This window comes from Chelonia mydas, chromosome 3 (genome assembly GCF_015237465.2).
Source record: "Chelonia mydas isolate rCheMyd1 chromosome 3, rCheMyd1.pri.v2, whole genome shotgun sequence".
Taxonomy (NCBI): Eukaryota; Metazoa; Chordata; order Testudines; family Cheloniidae; genus Chelonia; species Chelonia mydas.
The window spans coordinates 144,257,645-144,274,739 of record NC_057851.1 but is presented as its reverse complement, the minus strand read 5'-3'; the positions used below and the strand labels follow the sequence as shown (position 1 = coordinate 144,274,739).

General features: G+C 50.9%; 1 protein-coding gene across 3 annotated transcripts in view; it reads right to left on the bottom strand.

Annotated features, from left to right (window-relative positions):
- TMEM151B (transmembrane protein 151B) overlaps positions 1-2,557 on the bottom strand; it is a 29,123-nt gene extending 26,566 nt beyond the window's left edge. For all 3 annotated transcript variants that reach the window (XM_037895513.2, XM_037895514.2, XM_043543490.1), the window contains exon 1: positions 2,396-2,557. In XM_037895513.2, coding sequence (XP_037751441.2) covers positions 2,396-2,485 — 90 coding nt within the window. In that variant the 5' untranslated portion in view covers positions 2,486-2,557. The remainder of the gene's footprint in view (positions 1-2,395) is intronic.
- Between the last annotated feature and the right edge of the window lie 14,538 nt (positions 2,558-17,095).

Genomic DNA, 17,095 nt, shown 5'->3' with positions numbered 1-17,095 from the left:
CAGGTTTAAAGAGGTGAGGAACCTTGTCCCAACCCAGAGTAAGCATCTCCCTACAATACAAAATCACCCCAAAGTTGGCTCTAATTCTCAGTATCTGCTCAACAGAAGCCCTGGACTCGGGAGACTAATGGTCATGGAACGGGAGTGGGGCAAGGTGGTCAGGAGGAGTGTGGATCAGCAGGACAGCTGTGTGCAGGGAACCCAGGGCTGGAATAGCAGGAGGGGTGCAAGTCAGGAGTGAAGGGCAGCAGCAGAGCTGTATATGCAGCACTTGTGTAGCTTCCCTGTCCTTCCCTCTTTTTCCTGCTCCAGATGGTGCTCGAATCTCCCACGAAAGCATTCACAATTAAACGCATTTTTAGAAAAGTGTGTGTGTGTGTGTGTGTGCGTGTGTGCCTCCCAAGTAAATGGAGGGCAGAGAATACTGGGATTATGCAGCTGCCAACAACTGTCACCCCACCCTCCCAGCAGCACCCCTACTCAGCTTGTGGCTGTTAAGAACAGCTGGAGTCACTCTCTCCCACAGTATTGACTAACTGCATTTCTGGCTGTGTGTATTCCAAGAACAGATAGCTCAGGCAAGGACCAACCCCACAGCTAGAAGACCAGAGTATTTAATCCCCAGACAGATGCTCACAATATGGCACTGCCCCACAGATCACTGGTGGGCCATCTTGGTCAGCATCCCTTCATTTCCTGGGGACTCTAATAAGTGAACATGCTTCTCTCTGGTAAACAAAAGGATTCCCCAGCATCCCCCGTGCCTCTGGCTGCCTGTAGCACATACAGCTAGCTCCTTGCTGTTCCGTCTCTGATGCTTGGCCTCTGCAAGAAGGCCCATCCAGATGACTACAGAGCAGCAGCATTCCTGGGGCCAGGGGGCACATGGCTCCTAGCCTACCCTAGTGTGCACTTCATGCCTCCCCAGCATTCAATCTCCGCCCCCGCCCCCTGCCGCCGCAAAAGCCCACGAAGAGCAGCTGCATCTCCCTTGCATCCCAAATCCCTGATGCGCCCCATGGAGCAGCAGCTGGGGAATCCCTCTAGCTTCCCCGCATCAGCAACCCCCCTTTCCCCAGGGCCAGTCCAACTTCCTTCAGGGGGAATCATGCACTTATATGCTGGCCCCCGGCACGCTGCCAAGAGGGTTTCCCATGTTCTTACTGGGCACCACAACTTCCTTCTAATGCGATAAGCCAACACCTTTCAGGTCAGTGCCCAGTGCTTTCCCCTTGGCAGGAACAACAAGCTGGTGCTTTCATCTGTTCCTTCTGCCTCCCAAAACATTCAACCCTTCCATGCTATCCCATGCATGTCCCCCCGCATCCAGATCTCCTGCCTCCCCTCAGAGCTTTTCAGTCCCTGTGTTTGTTTGGTTTTTCCACTTCAGAGCAGTACAGGCTCACCTACCATGGTGATAAGCACAGAATGAAACAAGAGTGAGAATGGAGAGAGGGATGTTTAGATTGTAGGTAGGGAAAGAGCTAGATCGTTCCTATGGATGGTGATTACCTAGATAGATCTTCCCGCACCCACAGGCTGGCTAAACCTGCCCTGTCAGGTATGAGGTAACTGGGTTAAGGGGGACCAGGGGCCAGACAAGGACTTCCCCTAGCTGTGGCAAGTCCGCACTGCTACCCACAGGACTCTGGCACAGTCCCTTACAAAGACCCCCTCAGCCTAAATTTGCAGCTGGTATAAGAAGCAGGACTCCATTACCTACAGTTTATTTGCACATGCTTACGCCAATGGAAAATTTGCTCCATGCCATTGGCCAGTCTTAACTATCTCCTACCCACTGAACCATACAAGTTAGATCAAGGGAAGCCCCGTTAGGTCTCCTCCTGTCCATCCCCGGGGAACCAGAGCAGGAGGGATCCCTATAGGTCTATTTTCTACTGCCTTGTGCCAGGCCCTGGGGCTCCAGCCCTTTGTGGAGGGAGGATTCCCCAGCATCGTCCATCCAGCCTACGTTTCCCTTTGTTCAATTTCATCCCGTCCTTCCTAGTTCTCAGCCATCGCCCCCACCCGGGGGGTCTGCACCCCGCAACGCTCGCAGCTGGTCCCCGTCCCCCAGCGCCCATAAGAGCTTCTCCTCCCCCGGCCAGCGGGAATCCCCCGGCCCGGGCCCGAGTGAGCCAGGACCGGGAAAGGGGCTGCACTGCGGGGTGCCCTTCTCTGCTCCCCTCGGGGCGCCCGAGCCCAGCCCGGCCCCTGGCGCGAGCGGAAGCTGCCCTACCTGGATGCAAAGCCCCGGCCCGCTCAGAGCCGGGGCGGGACCCCGCGGAGCGGAGCCTCAAGCGCTGCCCCGCCCGTGCCATGCAAAGCCGCTCGCATGCAGCCGGTGAGCCCCAAGCCGCCGCCCGGCGGGGCGGGCAGCTCGCTCTGTCCTCACCTCCTCTCGGGCCCCCTCCGCCTCCTCCGGAGGCGCCGAGGTGCTGCTGCCTCTCTCGCCGGCCGCGGCCGCCGAGGCTGGGGGGGACATGGTGGCGGGGCGGCGGGCGGCCCCCCGGCGCGGTGCCTCCCAGCTGGCCAGCGCTGGCGCCCGGCAGGCGCATTATCCCGCCACCAGCCAGGCGCTCGCCGAGCGGCTGGGCGCCGGGGGACGCCGGGGAGCCGCCGCCGCCACCGCGCCCGGCATGGCCCCAAAGCCCCGCGGCGCTGGGCGGGCGGCCGGCAGCTCGCAGCCCAGCCGCCCCACCATGGACAGCGCGCTCGGCCGGGCCGCGGCGGGCGCTCCAGCCGCAGGGCTCGCCAGTTCCCGGGCTGCCGCAGCCCCCGAGGCTGAGCGGGGAAGCCGGGCGAGGAGAGGGGACGAGGGGAGGGAGGGAGGACGGGGGGGGGGGCAGGCGGAGAAGCGGGGAGCACGCGGGGGTGGGAGGAGGGGGCAGGGGCGGGGAGCGCGGCCGCCCTGGCTCCTCTCTCTCCCTCTGCCGGGGAGAAGTGTCACCTTGAGGCTGCGGCCGCCGCGCTGCCTCCCTCCCCTTGCGCCGCGGGAGGGACCCCCGCCCCCGCCCCTTCCCCGCGCGCCGCCCCGCCTGCGCCGTGCGCGAGAGCCGCCGAGCTCGCCGCAGCCCGGCCCCGCCGCGCGGCTGCTGCTGGGGCGAGCGCGGGGGGGGACGACAGGTGGAATCGTGCCCGGGGCCTGGCACGTGGTCTGAGGGACCCTGCGGGGAGGGAGCGGGGCGGCTGGGGAGCCGTGGAGCCCCCCCCCACCGTTGTGTGGGTTGCTGCCGGCCACTCCCGCTGCTGTCGGGGAGCCCAGGGAAGGCGAGGCACACCCCACACCCCCGCCCACGTGCAAGGGAGAAGCAGGGCTGGGGAAGGCTCTGCCGGGAGGGCAGGTGCACTTCAGGGTGGGGGAGGACTTCGGGTGGCTGAAAGGAAAATCTGTGCCCCCCCGCCCCAGGTTGGGCGGGACCAGACAGTCTTTCCCATCCCATCGCCAGGCAGTGAAATGAGCGTGGTGGGTCTCAGCCCCCTTCCTCACGGGCAGGTGTTCAGCTCACAAATCCAGGGAACTGGATCGTTGCTAGCAGCCTCCTAAGAGGCCAGAGTGACTGAGATCCCCTCCTCCTTGGAGATTGGTTCCCCCAGGCAGGACCGGCTCCTGGCACCAGCAAAGCAAGCAGGTGCTTGGGGCGGCACAGTTCCAGGGGTGGCGTTCAGGCCATTCTTTTTTTTTGCTTGGGCAGTTGCCCTCTCTGAGCTTGGGGCAGCAAGAAACCTAGAGCCGGCCCCGCCCTGAGGCAGGGCTGAGATACATTGGTGGGTGAGGCTGTGAAGGAAATTTAACCTGCTGTGCTACCTGTTCTGTGGCTATAGATTTTTAGGCTTAGGCCTGGCACTCTGGAGCCTTTTTTTAGCACTGAATGGTTGTGACTTTCAATAGGTGTGAGAATGCCTGAGATAGGCAGCTGTTTTGAGGGGACACCATTAGGGGTTTAATGAATCTGAGCCACATGAAAATACACTCCATGGCAGGGAGCAAACCCCGGGGCCTTCAATGCCCAAAGCACAAGTCCCATATACGTGAATTAAGGGGGAAACTCTTTATCGAGTGTAAGTTGTGGGCATGTATCCTCATGGGTTTGAGCCACTCAGAGGAGACATGATCCATCTATGTAGGTACTGATAACTCACTGATGCCATGGTATCATGTACATAAGGTTAAACCGATTATTATAAAAAAAATCCCAGGTTTTACAAAAAGTATTATTTGTTTATTTTCTGATTTTCACCCTCCTTTTTCATCATCCAAATATACATAAAAAACCCCTTGTTTTATTAGGAAAATACAGTACATTGCACGGGATATATGTATTACGGTAATATATTTGTCTGGGTGGATATGCAAAGCTGCCTGTTGAAGTAAGGCTGTGTATTAGTCTAGATTGAAGATACACACAATAAACAAACAGGCACGCATGCAAGCTCTGAAGTGCCTGCGCATCTGAACATATTGATGAATATCACGCCCACCACATACACATTTCAAGCTGTTAGCAGATAACGGGTTAAAGACTTGACACACTAAAATGGGAAGAAAATGAAAATCTATATCAGAATAGGTTTCAGAACACAAGGAAGTATTCAAAAGTTTTAAAAATACAAAAAGGAGAAAAGGATGAAATTTGTGCTGCAAATGATGCGGCACAATTATTACATGTAAATATTTATAGGCTAGTAGTTCTAAGTCTACAACAGTAAACTGTTTATTCAAATGAAACATTTTATTTGGGGATTAAAGATATATTGTTTTCTTAAACTCAGAGGTGGCATTGTGTTTTGAGTTCTGTTTTAGTTCTGAAGCAAACCACATTGAATTCCATTAATGAAGCATTAATCTACTGAATACTTTTTCCCCTGTCCTTCCGTCCACCAGAATAAACCCTGATATTTGCCCAGAAAAATTAATATATTTTTCCACCGATTTTTCACCTGTTCTTGTTGTTGTAATAAACACCAACAAATTCCTGGGAAAGATTAAATAAAATAAAAACCAAAAATGATGGGCCCTACATGTACACTAAGCCAACCTATTACAGGGAAGCAGGCTCCCTCAATCCCCCAGTGGGTTCTTCTTTCTGCCCAGCTCAGGAGAATGAACACAAACACCCAGTTCACCATCACATTCATTCTCTCTGAATATCGCTCTCCATGTCTCTGTCTCTCTCTCTTTGTGTCACTCTCTTCCTGTCACTTGTTCTCCCTGTCTCTCTGGAGTTCAGTTCAGAACAGCATCAGAAAGTTAGGACTCTTCCCCCAACCCCAAAGCTGCTCCCAACCTCTTTGTCCTGCAGATCCGTTGAGATCCATTTGTTCCCGGAGGTCTCTGGTTACTGGCTGATTGTAACCAGAACTCTGTCACCACAGGAACTAGTAGGGTCACCAGATGTCCCAATTTCATAGAGACAGTCCTGATATTTGGGGCTTTGTCTTATATAGGCACCTATTATCCCCCCACCCCCGTCCCGATTTTTCATTCTTGCTGTCTGGTCACCGGGCCTAGGAACCAGCTAGATTTCAAGACTTCCTCCTCAGGCTCAAATCATGGAGCTCAGAGGAGTAGGAGCAGTTTGCTTTAAAAAAAGGCCAAACTTTTCTGCACCTCAAGGTGGTCTAGTCTGGAATCTGGGGGAAGCTCAGCCTGGGTCTTGTCTATGTCTATGTCTAACAAAGAGGATTCTCTTTCCAGGATGCCAAACCCCATCTTTTGCTGCAGTCCTTAAAGCTCACAAGCTAAGCAAGGTTGGCTTGGACAGTACCCCAGCAGCCATTAATGTTCTCCAGCAGATCTGAACAGCTAGTCATCCCAGATTTGACTGCCATTCAGCTGCATACTGCAGCCCTACTGGACATAGTGAAGGATAAGAGGGTCCTTTCAGACTAGCAACCAAACCTCTAGAGATGGGACCGAAATAAACCCCCTGGATTTGAAATTCAGACCCCCTGTACACCTGTTTCTTTGAACTCCAATTCAGGTCTGGATTTTATATCTTGGGCCCAGCTCTGCTGAAGGCCTTAAGGGAGCAGATTTCCAGCACCTCTTGGGTCCATCCAGGCAGGGGCAAAAGCAGAAAGTGCAGATCCCTTTGGAAATTAAATAGATTTCCTCTGAGCTCTGAGGCTTGGCCTTGAGTGTAAGGTTAGTTTAGGTTGGTTCTTCTCTGCACCAGCTCTTCCCACCCTTGGGGGCTGCTGGAGAAACAGCAGTTCACAGAGCTTGTGAGCCTCAACCAGGGAAATGCCTCAGAGGGACCTGCTGGCTCTCATGGAAACAGGTGTGGCAGCTGGTGGGGTAAGGGTGGGGAAGTTCATCTGCAAAGAGGGCTGGGGCTGGATTTCCTCTCTTCTTTCCTAGTGTTTCCATGGGAACAGCAGCAAGCAGGCGAGCCTGTTGTGAATCTCATTGCCTGCTGCCCAGCTGATTCCTTCCTCCCCCATAGGCAGACTTGGGATCCCACAGCCTTCAGAACAAAGAGACAGATCCTCTTCCTCTGAGGAGAAGTCACCTGCACACAGCCCAGGGCAGAGCGGTGCAGACAGCCACGAAGGGCATAGCTGCCAAGTTTTCTGCAGTTCTACGTGTGGTTGTGTATGCAAATTTCAATTGGCTAATTTGCATAGTTGCAAATAATTTCCAAAAAGAAAAGGAGTACTTGTGGCACCTTAGAGACTAACCAATTTATTTGAGCATAAGCTTTTGTGAGCTACAGCTCACTTCATCGGATGCATACTGTGGAAAGCGTAGAAGATCTTTTTATACACACAAAGCATGAAAAAATACCTCCTCCCACCCCACTCTCCTGCTGGTAATAGCTTATCTAAAGTGATCACTCTCCTTACAATGTGTATGATAATCAAGTTGGGCCATTTCCAGCACAAATCCAGGTTTTCTCACCCCCGCCCCCCCACACAAACCCACTCTCCTGTTGGTAATAGCTTATCTAAAGTGACCACTTTCCTTACAATGTGTATGATAATCAAGGTGGGCCATTTCCAGCACAAATCCAGGGTTTAACAAGAACGTCGGGGGTGGGGGGGGGTTGGAAAAAACAAGGGGAAATAGGTTACCTTGCATAATGACTTAGCCACTCCCAGTCTCTATTCAAGCCTAAGTTAATTGTATTCAATTTGCAAATGAATTCCAATTCAACAGTCTCTCGCTGGAGTCTGGATTTGAAGTTTTTTTGTTGTAATATCGCAACTTTCATGTCTGTAATCGCGTGACCAGAGAGATCGAAGTGTTCTCCGACTGGTTTATGAATGTTATAATTGTTGGCTCAGCTGGTAATTCCTTGCATCATACAGGCCCCAGCATTCAGGAATCCCATACAGTCTGCACTTTGCTATTGGTTATGAGGAGTCCTGGACTTTCACATAGTCCCATGTTAGTGGCTGTGGTTCTCTGTATATATATATATATCTTCCGACTGTATTTTCCACTGCATGTATCTGATGAAGTGGGTTTTAGCCCACGAAAGCTTATGCCCAAATACATTTGCTGGTCTCTAAGGTGCCACAAGGACTCCTCATTCTTTTTGCTGATACAGACTAACACGGCTGCTACTCTGAAACTTCCCATGGATAATTACACATGCGAGACTGAGGCACAGAGACAGGTAGCGACTTGTCCAAGTCTGCACTCTGAGTCAGTAGCAGAGCCAAGGAGAGAACCCAGGAGTCCTAATGACCAGTCCCTGCCCTAACCGCTAGACCATACAGCCGCTCTTGAGGGCATCACATCCAGGAGACAAAAAGCAGTGGCATCTTTGCCTTAATATCCATTAACAAACGGTAATTGCCTTTCTGCAGGATTTAGAGATGGAGGCAGGGTGCTATTCTGGGGTACCAGGTTGGTAGCAGGTGCAACTTTTTCTAGCATCAGGTGGTCAGGTGGGAGAGTTTTTAAGAAGACATGGCAGCTGGGATGAAGGTGGTCTCTTATTGATGTATCTGTGTGGTTGTCTCCTTCCAGACGCCCTGTGCCTGGTTCCCCAAGGTTGACACCTCATGGAATCACTTACACCCGCAGAGAGTGGATGTAAAATGCTCTCAGATCAGAATAGTAGTGCTTTACACTGACTTTTCAGTGGTGTAAAAGACTCCATAAGGTGCCAGTCCAGGGAAGAATCAGAGCCTCTGTGCCCACAGCTGCAGTATTTATAGCAAAGAGCTTTTTATGTCACTTCATGGCTAGGCAGGTTTTTAGTTTGTACCCAAGTGGTAAATATTGTGTGAAGCTGTGTTTTAAATCAGGGTATCAGAGTTCCCTGCCCTTGTGTTGGTATTTTGTGTCCTGAACCTACAGTTTCTTATTGAAAATATCCTTTATTTTCAGTGCAATGGCACTGCATTGTTCTACAGTACCCAGTTTAAAGGGTCCCCCTTTGCCATTGCCCACTGGCTGTATTTACTGCGCTGAAGCCATTTGCACAGCAGTTGCTGTACCCAATCCATCCGGGCATTCGCGGCTTTTGTCACACAGCCAGTTCCTTGGCTCATGCTGTAGGGCACATGTAGCATATAGGAAATTCTGACAGTTGGAAACTCTTTGATTCCTATACTCTGATCCTTCTCTTTCCAATATGGTGCCATGGGGACTGTCTGCTCGCTCTCCAGTAGACCTCAAGTTATCATCATTGTATTCATTTCCCTGGCTCCACTGCTGTCTCTGGCTCAGGTTACAGTTGTCAGTTCCCTCTCTGCAGCAGTCCATGCCTCACATGGCCTTCTGGTACCTTCACATAGCTCCCCAGAGTCACAGGTGTGAGTCACAGGCATTGGCTGCTTCACATTGCCTTTTGACTGTTAATAAGAAACTTCCATCATAAGTAATGTGGTTACAGCACCTCCCACACATGCCCAGTATCTGAGCCAAATACCTCCTCCTCGTCCCCTGGCAGTGCTGCTGGGCCCAGCATCCCCTGATGGGAATTAATCAGGGAAGCAGAAAGGACCATGCATCACAGGGGGTTTGGCCTCCAGATAGGAGCTGAGCTGCTCTCAAACTGGGAGTCACTTCTTCCTGCCTGAGCCAGTAGGAGACAAGCTGAGCCAGAATTGAATGCAAATTGTCTCCCCTATGGGAGGCTGGTTGGAAAAAGTCTTCACTGGGACTTGCCTCTCTGTGGCTAATCTGGTAGGAGCTATACTGAGCTGGAGTCACCTATTGTGGCTGGGCCAGCAGGAGCCATGGTGAGTCGTCCCTCACTGATCTAGTTCTCCCAAAGGAAAAAGCTGGCCAGGCAGGTAAAAGAGACAAGCCAGTTGTGGGAATGGGGATAGAGCCCACCACAGTGCCTGGCCTCCTTCCATCTGCCCGCATTACTACTGCCACTGCGCCGTTGCACCCGCTGGAAATGACCACTGAGTGCAGAAGACACATTACATGTGATCAGCACCAGAAGCAGCTGGTTACCTGAGCAACGCTCATCACTTATTCATGGAGCGATGGACCCAGTCCCCTCTTCCCTGGGTAGAGCCACCTGCCCTTTGCACAGCTCCACTCCCCCACTCATCAGCTGAATATTTCAACAGGAGAACCACTTGCTCACTCCCACCTGCTAGACCCTGCAGCCCAGATCCAGCTCTTCCCACTTTCCCTATGTTGATTAACCCTTCTCTAACCCCCAGTGTTGAGCTCCTTGGACATTAAATCCAAGGACAGAAGATGAATCCATGCCAGGGGGTGGGGCTGGCTGTGGATCCAGTTATGCTCACATCATAGCCAGTGTCTGTGAGGTTTAGTGGGCAGTAAGGAGACAGATTTTGCAGGGGAGAAGGCCTGGCACTGTTATTAGTTGTGCAAGTGCTCAGCTCAGCCTGAGTCTGTTTGGACTTCTGGAAACAGCCAGGGACTTATTCCCCTCTCACTTACACCAGTGTGACTCCTCTATGGATTCCATCCAGGTTACTCCCAATTTACACTGCCGGAACTGAGAGGAGAGTCTAGACCCTAATTTACACTAACAGCTCACAGGCTTACCACGGTCAACCCCATACAACTAACTGGACATTTGTCTAGCTTGTCCCTGAACTGAATTGATATCTATCCTTATATTAGGGCTGGAAAGAGGTCACTACAAATGCCAGCCCCTAAGCTCAGAAGAAACAAAGGGCTGGAATAGCAGGGGGTCTGGAGTGAGGGGCATCGTGAGAGCTGCGTGTGGGGATCTTGTACATCTCCTGCCAGCACTGTGTGCTCATGCTGGTATCAGTCCCTCACTTTTGCAAGCACCAAACTCACTCAGGGGGTGAATCTGAAAGGTCCTGGGCTGGTGAGGATCTGGGTGCTCCATCCTCCTATGTGCGTAAGCAAGGAGTAGCAAGAAGCCAAGGAATCAAGGCCAAAGATGGACCAATCCTCCTTCTAACTGGCACCTCTGGGGAGATGACTCCCAATCCCAAGTGGTGCGTACAGGGCAAAGAGCTCTTTCCTACCAGAATGTATGCATCTGTGGCTGGGCCATGACAAGCCTTATTCTGTCTTCTACTCTCCAATGGTGACTGTGGGTCACTGATCCCTGCCAAGTCTCCCTCTTAGTTCTGCCAGTTTGGAGCTCCCCCTGCTGGACCTTGCACTTACCTCTGTTCCACAGGCAAGAAGAAACTCTTCTAGTTAAAAGGACATGGCCAGGTTTTAAAAAAATCGGTTCTCCTATAACGTGAATAACAACGGAGGTCATTAAGACCCTGATCCCATGATTAGAAAGGTAAGCAGCAGGATACGGACCCTGGACTTCAGGAAAGCAGACTTCGACTCCCTCAGGGAACGGATGGGTAGGATCCCCTGGGGGACTAACATGAAGGGGAAAGGAGTCCAGGAGAGCTGGCTGTATTTCAAGGAATCCCTGTTGAGGTTACAGGGACAAACCATCCCGATGAGTCGAAAGAATAGTAAATATGGCAGGTGACCAGCTTGGCTTAACGATGAAATCCTAGCGGATCTTAAACATAAAAAAGAAGCTTACAAGAAGTGGAAGGTTGGACATATGACCAGGGAAGAGTATAAAAATATTGCTCGGGCATGTAGGAATGATATCAGGAGGGCCAAATCGCACCTGGAGCTGCAGCTAGCAAGAGATGTCAAGAGTAACAAGAAGGGTTTCTTCAGGTATGTTGGCAACAAGAAGAAAGCCAAGGAAAGTGTGGGCCCCTTAATGAATGAGGGAGGCAACCTAGTGACAGAGGATGTGGAAAAAGCTAATGTACTCAATGCTTTTTTTGCCTCTGTCTTCACGAACAAGGTCAGCTCCCAGACTGCTGCGCTAGGCATCACAAAATGGGGAAGAGATGGCCAGCCCTCTGTGGAGAAAGAGGTGGTTAGGGACTATTTAGAAAAGCTGGACGTGCACAAGTCCATGGGGCCGGACGAGTTGCATCCGAGAGTGCTGAAGGAATTGGCGGCTGTGATTGCAGAGTCATTGGCCATTATCTTTGAAAACTCATGGCGAACGGGGGAAGTCCCAGATGACTGGAAAAAGGCTAATGTAGTGCCAATCTTTAAAAAAGGGAAGAAGGAGGATCCTGGGAACTACAGGCCAGTCAGCCTCACCTCAGTCCCTGGAAAAATCATGAAGCAGGTCCTCAAAGAATCAATCCTGAAGCACTTGCATGAGAGGAAAGTGATCAGGAACAGCCAGCATGGATTCACCAAGGGAAGGTCATGCCTGACTAATCTAATCGCCTTTTATGATGAGATTACTGGTTCTGTGGATGAAGGGAAAGCAGTGGATGTATTGTTTCTTGACTTTAGCAAAGCTTTTGACACGGTCTCCCACAGTATTCTTGTCAGCAAGTTAAGGAAGTATGGGCTGGATGAATGCACTGTAAGGTGGGTAGAAAACTGGCTAGATTGTCGGGCTCAACGGGTAGTGATCAATGGCTCCATGTCTAGTTGGCAGCCGGTGTCAAGTGGAGTGCCCCAGGGGTTGGTCCTGGGGCCGGTTTTGTTCAATATCTTCATAAATGATCTGGAGGATGGTGTGGATTGCACTCTCAGCAAATTTGCGGATGATACTAAACTGGGAGGAGTGGTAGATACGCTGGAGGGGAGGGATAGGATACAGAAGGACCTAGACAAATTGGAGGATTGGGCCAAAAGAAATCTGATGAGGTTCAATAAGGATAAGTGCAGGGTCCTGCACTTAGGACGGAAGAATCCAATGCACCGCTACAGACTAGGGACCGAATGGCTAGGCAGCAGTTCTGCGGAAAAGGACCTACGGGTGACAGTGGACGACAAGCTGGATATGAGTCAGCAGTGTGCCCTTGTTGCCAAAAAGGCCAATGGCATTTTGGGATGTATAAGTAGGGGCACAGCGAGCAGATCGAGGGACGTGATCGTTCCCCTCTATTCGACACTGGTGAGGCCTCATCTGGAGTACTGTGTCCAGTTTTGGGCCCCACACTACAAGAAGGATGTGGATAAATTGGAGAGAGTCCAGCGAAGGGCAACAAAAATGATTAGGGGTCTAGAACACATGACTTATGAGGAGAGGCTGAGGGAGCTGGGATTGTTTAGTCTACAGAAGAGAAGAATGAGGGGGGATTTGATAGCTGCTTTCAACTACCTGAAGGGGGGTTCCAAAGAGGATGGCTCTAGACTGTTCTCAATGGTAGCAGATGACAGAACGAGGAGTAATGGTCTCAAGTTGCAGTGGGGGAGGTTTAGATTGGATATTAGGAAAAACTTTTTCACTAAGAGGGTGGTGAAACACTGGAATGCGTTACCTAGGGAGGTGGTAGAATCTCCTTCCTTAGAGGTTTTTAAGGTCAGGCTTGACAAAGCCCTGGCTGGGATGATTTAACTGGGACTTGGTCCTGCTTCGAGCAGGGGGTTGGATTAGATGACCTTCTGAGGTCCCTTCCAACCCTGATATTCTATGATTCTATGATCAGGATCAGCATGGGTGGGCCCCCGGGGAACACCATTAGGGAGTCCCACAGGTGCAGGGCTGTGCTTGCCTGGATCCTCTTCCAGGATTAGGGCCTATAGTTGAAAAAAGTCTTAAACATTCCATTTCCTTTCCCCCTTTCCTGATGTTTGTCCTTCCTCTGCATTTGTCTCCTCCTGGACAGTGAAAACAGACTGGTCAGTTTCCCTTTGGTTTCTAGTTAGTTTCAGGCTCTCATGCACTATCCCACACTGCAGTGTTTGGGAGGCAGCTATAGCAGGGAAAGGTTTGGTTTTTTAAAAAGCACTGAGCCCAATTCTCCTTTCACTTATACTGATGTAAATTGGGGATAAACCTGTCGAAGTCAATGGAGTCACACTGATGTGAGGGGAGAACCAAGCCCACCATGTCCATTGGATTATTTTTTTTTTTATTAGTGGGTTAAGGATTTAATGAGAGCCTATTTCTTACAAACCCTGCATTTGGAGATGATTCTGCCCAGATAGTGACCCTCTAAAAAGAACAATGATGAGGGACTAATGTGGTTCGGATAAGCTCCTTCACCCTCTGTGATATATTGGGAACATTTGGGATTGCCTCTTTTGTCAGGACTGTGAGCTTTGCTCATAACAACGCACCTTCTTCATTTTCCTCTCCTCAAATGCAGACATCCCTGTCATGGAGTCTCTGGGCGATGCTCTGGAATTGCTCCCTATGAAACCAGTCAGGACGCTGGTGAAGTCTCCTCTCTGTGAGCAGACTGTCTGCAGGGCAAGAAGCTCACACAGCTTCCACCTTCCTGGGTCTGACCTCAGAGTATTCAGCATCCTCTGCCCCTCCATGCACTTCCCACAGCGAGTCTGCCCTGGAGGGGTCCTGGGGAAGCCAGAGGGTCCTGCACCACAACTTCGCAGTCAGACGTGACTCTTAGCCAGCCAGTAAAACAGAGGTTTATTAGATGACAGGAACACGGTCTAAAACAGAGTTTGTAGGTACAGAGAACAGGACCCCTCAGCCAGGTCCATTTTGGGGGCTAGTGAGCCAGACAACCACGTCTGAATCATAGAATACCAGGGTTGGAAGGGATCTCAGGAGGTCATCTAGTCCAACCCCCTGCTTAAAGCAGGACCAATCCCCAATTTTTGCCCCAGATCCCTAAATGGCCCCCTCAAGGATTGAGCTCACAACCCTGGGTTTAGCAGGCCAATGCTCAAACCACTGAGCTATCCCACTTCACTCCTCATCCCCAGCTAGCCCCCAACTGACTCACCCTCCAGCCTCTCCTCCTCTGGGCTTTGTCCCTTTCCCAGGCCAGGAGGTCACCTGATTCCTTTGTTCTCCAACCCTTTAGCTCTCACCTTGCAGGGGAGAAGGGCCCAGGCCATCAGTTGCCAGGAGACAGAGTGTTGGCCATTTACGTACACTGGCCCTTTGCTCTGCAACAATTACACCCCCTGCCTTATCCCACCACCTAGAGACTTAAGAAATGCATAGGGAAAACTGAGGCACCCTACAGTATTCAGACGAAATATTAAGAACAGTCCCACTTCGTCACAATTCCCAGTCTCCTGGGAAGGATTCTGAGTAATGGAAGCCAATAGGTATTTCCTGTACTAAGTAGCAGATCATTAGAGCTACCACCAGGATTCTGTCAGGATTCTTGGCCAACTTTTCACAAGAGCTCATTTAGCACCCAGTCTGCTGAGCTCCTTTGGAAATCTGGCCCATAGTGTGGGTGTTGAGAGTTTTTAGGAAATCTGTCCTTATGTACCTATATTTCTACCTTATTACAGGGGCTTATCTCTACCTCTGTGGTGTGGAATTCAGACCATAGAGCTGGTTTCTGGTGAGATCTGGGACATCGTGTTTCTAGTCCAGCTAAAAACCCCATAGAACAGCCTCTCCTATGGTACCTTGGGCCTCAGATCCCAGCCAGAGCCTGGCAGAACAGAGGCAGCTACCCTAAGGTCTGAGCTTGAGCGGGAGTTTAGGGAGAAGTTTGGGGCAATTCTAATGGTATCAGAAGCACTCAGTCCATCCCTCGTGAGGGGTCCCTTCCTCTGTCTGACTGAATGTTAGGGGCCTTTTCCACCAATTCCTCAGATAGAGTCTCCCCATTAGGGTTGCCTTGTGCTTCCAGCTGTGTAGATGGAGACAGGAGAGAAGGGAGGCCCCACTCCGAGAGAGCATAACCGTTCTGTGCTTGAGTGGGACCAAGGGGTATGTAGGCTGTGTGCTGGCCATGAGCATGGGGGAGGATTCCATCCTGAGGCTGAGACAATAGATCAGGCAACTACCAACATGGACGAAGGCAGAGCAAGTCTTATGCTCAGCAGCCCCCAGAAAGTTTTCTCAGCACCCTCCCGAGACTGGGTTTGAGCCAGCCCTGTGATTTTGCTCACTCCAAGCAATTTGCACCCCTGATTCACCTTTGGGGAGCAGTGCATTTCTCCTGGGACCCCAGCCGTTGCCAATAGCCCAAAGTGCGTGTATTCCCCTACAGAGCAGGATGGCCATCCTTCTCCTCTGGCTTTAGTTTGGATCAGACTAGCCAAGAGGCGGTGGCTGCCATCCCTGAACCAGGAGATGCTGTACGGATCTCACAGGAGGTGCCATCAGTCACTCCTTTTCCTCTTCCACAGTCCAAGTCTCCCGTTAGGTCAATCTAGTGCAGGTTAAAGGTACAGGATGATCTGTTGATTGAAGGCCCCTACTTGTCTACAGATCAACTACAGTCTGGGTGTAAACTCCCTTGCCCATTACCATCACCACTACACCTCACCCTCTGCCCCGCCATGAAAGCAGACTTCAGTCCCTCTGGCTTCTCCAATCCATAGCTCACCTATTGAGAGACAGTGGGCCACTTAGTACCAGTGGTGATAGTGCCTGTTGTGATGTGGATGCCCGTCCTCTGGGAACTGGGCTGAGATCCAGCAAAGTCATCTCACCCAACAGATGCTCATTCCCAGTGCTGACCCAGTGCTGAAAGCCTCCATAGTCCATTTCCAGTCCCTGGAGCCAGCTAGTCCCCCATGCTACTTAACGTTTTACCATAGAATCAATGTATAATCATAAAAACGGAGTTTATGGAATGCTGAGTGGGGTGGATAGAGGCAGGATCCATGAATGCAGACTCTGGGCTGGATGGCACCTCTGTGGGCACAAAGTTTGAATCTGCAGGGCAGGGGCAGAGATTTGTGATCCACACTAGGGAGCAGGAGGAGAGAAGGGTTAGGTAGCCTTTGGTTTTCTGGGGCCCCTTTGATAGGAACTGGATCTACTCCTAGTGCTGGTGCTGAGCAGTCAGCTGGGTTGTGAAATCTCCTCCCTGAGTTGGGAGGATAATCTAAGTTTCTAGCACATTTCTGGCATAACGGACTCATTCGTGAAGTTTCCATTCCCCAGTGACCAGCAGCGCTGTGTATCTGCATTACAGGCTAGATAGCAGCAATGTGGATTGATACTGACGCCTAGGGGCAGCAAAGGAGAATTTTCCGTGATTGCTCTGTTGATTGTAATGGAAACACTAGCAGTGTAATTTGTAAAGGAAGCTGGAAGTATTTCATGGCCCAGAACTTCTTGTTTAAATCAAGGAGGACTTGTGGCACCTTGGAGACTAACAAATTTATTTGAGCATAAGCTTTTGTGAGCTACAGCTCACTTCATTGGATGAATAACAAATAAATTTGTTAGTCTCTGAGGTGACTCAAGTACTCCTTTTCTTTTTGTGGATACAGACTAACACGGCTGCCACTCTGAAACTTGTTTAAATCAGTGGTTCTCAAACTTTTGTACTGGTGACCCCTTTCACACAGCAAGCCTCTGAGTGCGACACCCCCCCCCTTATAAATTAAAAACACTTTTAAATATATTTAACACCATTATAAATGCTGGAGGCAAAGTGGGGTTTGGGGTGGAAGCTGACAGCTCGCAACCCCCATGTAATAACCTCGCGACCCCCTGAGGGGTCCTGACCCCCCACCCCATTTGAGAATCCCTGTTTTAAATCTACAAAAACAAATAAGAATAGAAATATTTCCCTGATTTTTTAAAAAAATGTTGCTTGATCTGGATTGAAGCTTTCTGCTGAAATGCTGGAGACCCAAATACACTATAGCCTGGGAACTTGAAAATCCAGCTGGCTAGGAAGAGAAAGTGAAACTGACCCCCACCTAGATAGCTTAGTGAAGGGC